Source organism: Engystomops pustulosus, chromosome 2, assembly GCF_040894005.1.
Source record: "Engystomops pustulosus chromosome 2, aEngPut4.maternal, whole genome shotgun sequence".
NCBI lineage: Eukaryota > Metazoa > Chordata > Amphibia > Anura > Leptodactylidae > Engystomops > Engystomops pustulosus.
This window is the reverse complement of record NC_092412.1, coordinates 57730489-57740536: the sequence shown is the minus strand read 5'-3', so window position 1 is coordinate 57740536 and position 10048 is coordinate 57730489. Positions and strand designations below refer to the sequence as shown.

The 10048-nt window shown below is 38.1% G+C and overlaps 1 protein-coding gene across 1 annotated transcript; it reads left to right on the top strand.

Moving 5' to 3' along the window:
• Window positions 1–5262: 5262 nt before the first annotated feature.
• Window positions 5263–6219, top strand: LOC140117029 (olfactory receptor 5AP2-like). Its single transcript, XM_072133462.1, has one exon. It carries the CDS (start codon window positions 5263–5265, stop codon window positions 6217–6219), a length of 957 nt encoding a protein of 318 aa, XP_071989563.1.
• Window positions 6220–10048: the final 3829 nt, after the last annotated feature.

Here is a 10048-nt window from a genome sequence, read left to right as displayed (position 1 = left end):
AACATGTTTATGATTTTTACTGTTTATTTATATTTATATCAGTTATAGGGAAAGGGGGGTGACTTGACTTTTTAGGGGGTTTTATTTAAAAAAATTGTTTTAATTTTTAAATTCTTTTTTTTACTATTTTTTCAGACCCCCTAAGGTACTTTAACTGTAGGTTGTCTGACTGATCCTACCATGTACTGCAAGTTTACACATCGCAAATCACACATTGTAAAACATAACGTGAAACGAGACAGCCTTGGCTCTTTGTGTGACCGAAGGCTGTAATAGCAAGGGATCAACCGCAGCCATCGTGTGACATATGACTATGCCACAAGTCGGTAAGGGGTTAAAGGAAACATATAATCAAGATCACACATTTTTACCTAATGACAGGTTCTGTGCTCTAAGTAATTCTTTGTCAGCTCACATCTGTAGGAGGGAGAAGGAGAAAGAGCAAGCAGAGCAGAGAGGAGAAGATGGTGATGCCCCATTACTTGATCCATTTTGGAGGCAGTCAGTTAAACTTTTACCAACTTTTAAAAGTTATTGGAAGCAGTAATGTTAATTATTAAAGCATATTGGGAAATACTATTAAAAAGGTTATGGGAACCTGTCATTAGGTGAAAATGTGTGATTCCAATGACAGGTTCCCTTTATTTGTGCTTTTGCAATTTACTAATTAGGTTACTTTTAAATTAAATTGAACTCACTGGGGGGGATATGTTATATGTAATGCATCTTGCAACAGCTTTTAGAGTCTAAGGAGCTGTGTTTTTATTATGATTTGTAAAGAGCTATGCAATTTGATTGCGCTATATAAATAAAGATTATTATTATATAGTGGGTTAAAATACGTCATAAATCAGACATATGAGGTGTTAGGCATTTCAGTGTACTTGCAGCTTGTAAAAAGTCACACAAAACGTTGCAGATTTTGTCTCAACCAGTTTTAACTATTTTCTGCACCAGGAGGGAACATGAGTAGATTTGCACCAAAATTTACAATATTTTAAAAAGTCTCACGTCATAAAACTGACTTGCACATCTGCAATGACTTGTATTAGCAGGTATAACTGAAAAGTGGAGTAAGTAGGCAACAGTAGCTAAAAAGGCACAAATAAGATGCTAATCAGCTGAGGCAGTATATGTACGCCCGAAATTTGGGCTGAACACAATTATAAATTCCCTCTGGTGTATTTTATTTAGGGCTTTGTGCCACGGAAAATACCAGTAACATAAAAATTTGTGGCTGCAATGTTTAAAAATTTTGGAAAAGTTCAAGGGGTGTGACTACTATTGTAACCAACTGTATGCTTGGTTTATATTGGTTTTATGTATTCCTTCTTTAATGGATGTATGGTGAAACATCATGTCTCCCGTCTAATAAAAATGTTAGCAATAGTTGTACAGTATTTGGGATTTAGGGAAAAGCCTGTAGAGGACTTCACTGCAAGTGAACCATTAACAATCTGTGATCCAAAAGATTTCTTGTACTTCATCAAATGAATGAGGGGTGTCCAAATGTTATTTACCAAAACTAAATTCATCCAAGACCATTAATAACAAGTGTGGAAGAGGCCCTCTTATCAGGGAGAAATAAACGCCAGGCATCAAACCTTTCCAACTCTGTAACATTGATCTATAAAGCGCTGTGGAATTTCATGGTACTATATAAATAAAGATTACCATTATTATTATTTATTTGAATGAGATATAATAAACCATTTATAGCCAACAATAATTATAGTTACAGTTCTTTAGTGAAAGCCCTTAGCCTCATACACATGAATGTTTTATGCTCATGGAAACACGGCCTTGAGCAGGAACACATAGAAAGGGATGGTGATGTGTGCTTTGCCCAAAAACAATGGCTGCCACACATCCCCAATATTCGATTATGTGCATATGGCTTTATATAGTGCTATCAGAATACCTAGTAGTGTGTTCCCTAAAGCAGAGGTCCCCAACCGCCCTGCTCAACGAGGGGGCGGCACCGGCCAGCACTGAGCTCCTGCACCCGACGTCCCCCCCTCCAGGCTCTCGGCTCCCCCTGCCCCCGCTCAAGCTCCAGGCTCCTTTCCCGCTCCCTCCGCTAACGTCCCCCCTGCTCCCTGCTCTCCGCCCCCCGCTCTCCGCTCCCTCCGGTTCCTTGTTCTCCGCTCCCTCCGCCCCCCCGCTCCCGGCTCTCCACTCCCGTCTCAACCTGTCTCCGCTAGTATGTTAGTGGCATGCTGTGTGCATTTTATACTACTTGGTGGCACGCTGGATGCATTTTATACTACATGGCGGTATTCTGTATGCATTTTATACTACATGGTGATACGCTGTATGCATTTTATACTACATCGCGGTATGCTGTATGCATTTTATAGTACACGGTGATACGCTGTATGCATTTTATACTACATGGCGGTACATTGGATACATTTTATACTACATGGCGGTATTCTGTATGCATTTTATACTACATGGTGATACGCTGTACGCATTTTATACTACATGGCGATACGCTGTATGCATTTTATACTACATGGCGATACGCTGTATGCATTTTATACTACATGGCAATACGCTGTATGCATTTTGCATTGCTTTATTTTTACACCAAACCAATATGATGGACCTGGTCCGGACACTCCCTGATATCTTATATTATAAGCTCCACCCCTCCATAACCCCACCCCATATGACCAAAGCCCCGCCCCCACCCCCACCGGGCCATGGAAAACTGATCTAGCTTAAAGCCGGTCCCTGGTGCAAAAAAGGTTGGGGACCTCTGCCCTAAAGTAGCTGTGCCGACAGTGTCACCTAACATAACTACACAATAAATACTCCTCCCATAATGTGCCCATTAAAGTTGTTGCAACTGTACCATAGCAGAGGTCCAAATGTGCCCAATGTTTTCTCAAGATTACCGCAACAAATAAGTGCTCCTAAATAGAGTAAGATCATATTGGTCTACAGGATGCAATGTATATGTGAACTGCCTTACAGGCCACATGATTAGATTGGTCTTTGGCTATAAAGGTGGATAATGGGGAATAGAATCAACGGGCCCTCCATTACTGTGTCACTGAGCTTTGTCTGTGACCAAAGGACCCCCAAATAATTATGTGTTTCCAATCTGCCGAGCCTGTCAGTGAATAAGTAGACGACAATCATAATGAACAAGTTTCCAGACCCTTTTATAAGCTAAATCTTCAGCAGATGAAAAATATACAAATGAAAAATAATGAAAAAATAATAATAATAGATAATAATAATATCTAATAATATTTTCATTACTCAGGTGTTTCAACTAGGAATGCTCCCCTGGTGGATTTGATGCTATGAGAGCACCATTATTAACTAAGCTCCCATGCTATTTGTTACTCTAGAAAGCTAAGACAATAAATATAAGACTCATCCAGCCTTAATCTGAAGAAACTGAACCATAATATTGTGAGTATCAGTTTTGCTTGTGCTCATGTATATCCTCTTAAAATACAGTCATGTGCTCCTTATTACAATATTGACTTTAAAAAAACATTGTAGCTTTTAAATTTGCTTACCATTTGTGTTGTTCTAATATGTCTTAGGGTATTGATATAGTAGTTAAAGGGTTATTCTCATCTGGGCATTCACATTTAATTTCATATGCATAAACAATTTGTTTCTCTGAGCAATTACTCCATCAGTGGTGTCTGTATCCAAGAACAGCTGTCCTCTGCTTCTAGGAGGACAACATGGCTATGTTTAAGGAAAATTATCTTCACACGGGTACATTATTTTTTAATAACATCCGATTGAAGAATTGTATCTATATGGTAGATAAATCAAATTAAATGGGAAATGTCGAGATGAGAATAACCCTTTAAGGTTAACATTAATTTCTGACTGAAGTTCCTTTAATCAACAAGAGGAAATTATATTAATGTATAATTCAACCCATAAAACAGAACATAGCCCCTACAGCATAAGTCATCATATATGGTCACTAATGTATAACCAAATGTGCTTAAATTAATAGTGCAAGAGAATATAAGAAACCTTGTTCTATTAGAGAAATTTCTGCACTTCAGGAAAATTTCTTCCATCTCACCTCCTTAATGTACATTCACTCTCAAAATCTCTCTTGAATCCATCTTGGTTTACCAAGATGGAATGCAAATCACAAAAGAATCAAAGTGTTTCCCTATTGAAGAGTACATAGGGGAGTAACCTAGTAAGAGAAAAGGACTTCTTAGGGCACAGAGGTTTTCTTAATTCCAAATGTTTTTTTCCATTTCTTCAAAAGATAAACTGCTAAATTACTATTATATCAAATTTTGAATAACTAACCTGTTGAACCGTGTTGGTTGTATTTTGATGTAATTGCTTTATGTTAACTTTTGAAAATTAACTAAATGAGTGAAAGATAAAATTGGAATAACCAGAAACAACAGAAATGTACCATTTGCTTTTATGTATTATGAACAAAACATACCTTGAGAATGCTGTAGCTACACGGACGCAGAAACATATCTTGTTAAATTCCCGAGCTGAGTGGATTTCCTGAAAAATTGATTAGTCATGTCTGGACAGTTCAGGAAGCTCTGTGTGTATTTTTATAATAGTTTTTTTCAGCAAAACCACTCAGCTCAGGGATTAAACAAGATATATTTCTGCATCAGTGTAGCTACAGCATTCTCAAGGTATATTTGCTTCATAATGCATTAAAAAAATTGTAGATTTTCTTTAAGGAATTAACCAGGAAGACATGCCGACTATAGCAAAACAATACACGGTCATGGTTTTTATTGATTTAAAACTGTAAGTGTAATGTTCGTGGACATATCCCTGCCAAAAAGAAAGGTACATATGGACCTTGGGGAGTCATGCGGATAGTTTATACATGTCTTGTCTTTCAAAGTTGTTCAGAGCTGAAACAATACATTGCCAGTCTTTGTTAGGCTTCTAGTGAATTGTAGAGAGGATTTTTATTTGCCAAATCCTGGACTTTTCAATAAAAGTAGCACACCACACTTTTTCACATAAATCCCCTTTCTGGCCATCTGAAGCCTATAATGTTGTCTCTTTAATGTGTGTGAAGATGTATCACTATTGTCTATCACCTTATAAATCCTTTTATCTCTTTATGTTTAGTTTTAATAAAACTATAGGTCATGAGAAGCATGAGCAAGAGGAAAAGAAGGAAATCTGTATTGCCTTTCTGTGAATCTGATTTTCAGTAACTACTAGGATCATGTAGAGAAGTTTCTATGTAAAGAGCAGTTTCAGTACAAGATATATAAAATGACTGTACAATCGGCAGATAAAAGAAATAACGAAACTGCTATGTGCAGGTTTGTTCTCTTAGGTCTGACTGATAACAACCATCTACAATCTTTCCTTTTCATTATCTTTTTCCTAATATACATCCTTACAATCGTGGGAAATATTAACATTATGCTTTTGGTCCAGCTTGCAGCGGGTTTACAAACGCCTATGTACTTCTTTCTGAGCCACTTGTCATTTTCAGATCTCTGTTACTCTACTGTCATCACCCCAAAGCTCCTGGACATCTTAATGGCTGGGAATACGTCTCTGTCCTACAATGCCTGTATGCTGCAGCTCATTTTGTTCAGTGTATTTGGTAGCCTAGAGTCCCTTATCCTGGCACTGATGTCGTGTGACCGCTGTGTGGCAGTAAGCAGGCCGCTATTATATCCCTGTATCATGAGGACATCAGTATGCAGACAACTGGTAGCATGCTGCTACACAGTTTCCATAATGACCTCACTATTAAATGCATCCTATGTGTTACGGCTCTCTTTCTGTGGACCGCAAAACATTCACCATTTCTATTGTGACTACCCCCCTTTGCTTAAACTTGCATGCTCTGACACCTATGCCAATGAGCTGGTACTCTTGTCCTCAGTGGCAATGGTCAGTGGCATATCAGTGGTTACTATTATGGCTTCTTATGGTTATATCATATATACTGTGCTTGGTATTAGGTCCACAAGTGGCAGGTATAAGATTTTCTATACCTGTTCATCTCACCTTACTGTTGTGACCATGTTTTATGGCACTATACTGTTCATGTACCTGCGCCCTAGTGTGCAATATTTTTCAGAACAAGACAAAGTGGTGGCTGTTTTTTATACAGTGGTAATTCCTGCATTGAATCCTATCATCTATAGCTTGAGAAACAAGGAACTGCAGGCCGCTGTCAAAAAAATGATAAGGAGAATATGCATTCAGGTATAGCTTCAGGTAATTATTTCATAGGGATATTTTTGACTTTTGTTTAAGCACTATGTTGGAAGTAAGCCAACATATCAACATCTACTACGGTAGAGGCAATATCTCAGCAGAAGTTATAAAATGTGGTAACACATAGACTATATGGGAATCCATAGCATAGCATCCATCAGGAACTCCCCACTGGCCAAGAAAGACTTGGTGCCTCTCCATACCCTTTGTATGACACTTGGGCCAATTGCTCAACCCTATGTATTGGCATCCAATTTGAAAAGGGTAGGGCCGGGTTGTGGAAAAGGAGTTAAAACCAAGTCCAAGTGGGCACCTTGAGGATCTAAGGTATTTATTTATCTAATGCCTAGTTATGGTGCCACACCATTATTTGTAATAAAAGCAAATCTGGACAAAAGAGCTGCTCATCATCATCATAGTAGCCCATTGTTGTCCAAGAGTTGCCCAAGGACCACTGTGGAAAGCTACAGAAAGGGCTGGAATCAGCATCTACCATGGTTCAAATCAAACAATAAGTGATGAACTCAACTTTCATGGCCTTTATGCATACTCACCATGAAAGACACCATTGCTGAACAAAAAGCACATTCAAGGGCATTTAACTCTTTGGATCCTATAATACATACCATGTTTGGACCACAAAAGGCACCACATATTACCCCCAAAACACCAGACCAACAGTGATGTTTTGAGGTGGGAACAGATTGGTGTGGGCCTGATTCTCCACATAAAGCACTGGCAAAATTATTGTAGGAAGGTTTAATGGACAAACATACTGAGAAGTACTTGATCATTTCTGCTGCCATCTACAAGGATGATGAAGATGAAACAATAGTGTGAGTACATTTTTACAAACACACAGCCAAAGAAACTCTCAATTGGCTCCAGAGAAAGAAAATAAAGCTACCAGGGATCAACCAATCACTGGACCTGCATCCAATATATAATCTATGGAAGGAACTAAGCTCAGAGATCGTAGAAGGAACCCAAGAAACCTTCAGGATTTGAAAAGTGTTTGTGTGTAAGAATGGTTTAAAATCACACCTAAGTAATTCATGCTACTAGTTTCTCCATACATAAGGCTTCCTGAAGCTGTCATAACCACAAAGGCTTTTGTACAAACTATTAAATTCATTTCAGCAATACATAATGCTCCACGCCGTACTATTACAGCATGGAGCTGTTAAGCATATATGGAGAGGGCTCATATACCTACCGATAACACCCTGCTAGCACTATTGATTACCATAGGCCAAGTTGCTGGCGACAATTAAAAGATGGTGGTTGATCGTTAATACCTGTGATGACAGACTCGGGTCTTTGTAATAAATCATGTGTAAAAGCACCATATACTGTAGTAGAGTAGTATTGCAGTATATGGTAGGAACAACCAGAAAGTCTAGAGGGTCTAAAAAAAGTAAAAAAAGAAAAAAGAAACTTAAAATAAAATCACCCCCTTTTTCCTAAACTGATATAAAAATAAACAAACAGTAAAATAACAAATAACTCACAAGAAAATAGTCGGCAACTGCTTCTGATATAGTGGATACTTGATTGTTAAAAACCTCTGGTGGTGCTTCATTCACAGAGTTCAGTTTCGTATTTGAGTACTATATTATCAGAATACAGAGATGTGTATCAAAGTTTTTCGGCTGCCACTTTTTCAAGTTTCCTGAAGTTGGCCTACTTAATCATTGCAATGTATCTTAGATTTTTCCCTTTGTGATACATCTGATGAGTTGCCTGTTTAGTCTAATTTTTGCTAGCTTTTGTTTTGATGTGCGACTTTTTAGTCCCAAATAGTAGCTGTCATAGTAACTCTGGGTCTAGCATGCTCTGTTTTGTGATGTCTCTCTATTCTGATGTTATAGTAAAATAACAAACATGTTAGGCATCCCCATGTCCCAAAATGGCCAATCTATTAAAATATATACATGTGTTGAACCCCAATATATACATGTGTTGAACCCCAAAATGGAAAATAGTTGTCAAATGTCCAAAACACCCCTTTTATTTCATAATTTTTAAAAAAAAAGTGATCAGAAGTTCATACTGTCCTGCAAATGGTAGCAAAAAAAACATCAGCTTATCACACAGAAAAGGACATATTACACAGCTCCATACATCGAAGTATTACAAAGTTATTAGAGTCAGAATAAGGCGAAACTAATTCTTTTTTTTTTCATAATTTTTTAACATTTATTAAAAAACTATAAAACCTATATAAATTTGGTATCACCATGATCATACCAAGCCAAACAATTAGGTAGACAAACCATTTGGAGTGCACATTATCAAGCATGCCCACGAGAAAATGGCGCAAATAGGTTTTTTGCCAATTTCACCACATTTGGATTTTTTTTTCCAGTTTCTTAGTACAAGGCATGGAATAATAAATATAGTCACTAAGAAGTACAATTTGTACAAGTCCACCCCCAGCTCCTTACAAGAAAAAATGAAAAAATGATAGATTTTTGAAAGTGGGTAGCGGTACATGAAGTAAAAAAGGCTGCAAAGGGGTTAATCTACACAGGGTTGGAGATGTATGTCAGGCGCACCACTTAAAATTCATCTGCTGGAGTATATAGGACCTGCAAGGAATACTTGATAAGACATGGATAAGACAAGTTCCAATAGTCATCTGTTTTTGTCTTGCCGTTTCCTGGGCTGAAGATTTATCAAAATTGTGCAAGTCTCTTTTAGAGTTTTCAGTGAATTTTGGCAAACTGAACGAAAGCACAGAAAGTCACATATGGCTCACAGTTGCTGGTTTTGTTCATTTTAAAATTTTGCAGATATTTACAATTGGTAGTGAAAGAGCTCTTAAAGGGGATTTCCAGTGATAGCAAGTTAATCCCTATCTACATCAGGGGCTAAGTTGATGTTTGGCGGAGGTCTCAGTTAAGTTCAGTGATCATGAGAACGGGGGTCCGGTGTACCCCAGATGAATAGAGCAGCCAGTCACACATGTGCCCTGCTGCTCTATTCATCTGCGTCAGTTCCACAGTGATTGGGGAGGCAGTTTGAATGTGCAACTGGCTGCTCCATTCTCTTGGGCTGCAAGGGGAAGGACCTCTGTTCTTGTGGGGTTCCATAGCTTAGCCCGAATCCACTGTATAAGGCTAACTTGGTAAGTTGCTGTCACTGGACAGTCCCTTTAAATTTAACATCATTATACAAAAAAATGCCTCTCAATGATTATTGAGTCTGCCATAATTTCATTACTCCCTCCCCCTTGCCAAATGTTTTCGCAACTTAAATATCAGAACCTATTAAAGTTTTCTATACTTCCCTTTTTTTTCTACAACTCTGATTCATTTCAATGAAAAATTATTTTATAGTGTTTAATGTAGAGAAGCATAAGATGGCAACTACCCCCTTTTTCATATGCTACCAACTGCAGCTTATTGTCATCCATGCAATTACACTGTAATACACTCTGGAGTCAACACTGTCTGCGGCTTGAACTCTATTTAAGGGTGCTCAATCCTCACAGTAAACAGCAACATATAAAGATAAAGAAAACGGGAGGGCACTCCCCAGGTAAGTAATGTTTTGGTTAGCTAACAAAGGGAAATGTGCCTGAAGAAAAATCAGAAACTGCATCTTGTTGAGTTCCCTCCCATTTTCTTTCTTGTCTATATTATATATTATTTACAGAAACCTCACAACCACACGGAGGGTGGACATTATGACATTTAAAATACTAGGGGGAGACCTCAACACTACACTGTCACCGGCAGAAGACCAAAAACAACACACATCTAGCTCACAGCCCAACAGCAAGACACAAATCCAGAACAGAATTCGCAACACCCTGATG

What these genes read in the sequence shown, in the direction of transcription:
- LOC140117029 (XM_072133462.1), top strand. Translation starts at nt 5,263, where the DNA reads ATGACTGTACAATCGGCAGATAAAAGAAATAACGAAACTGCTATGTGC.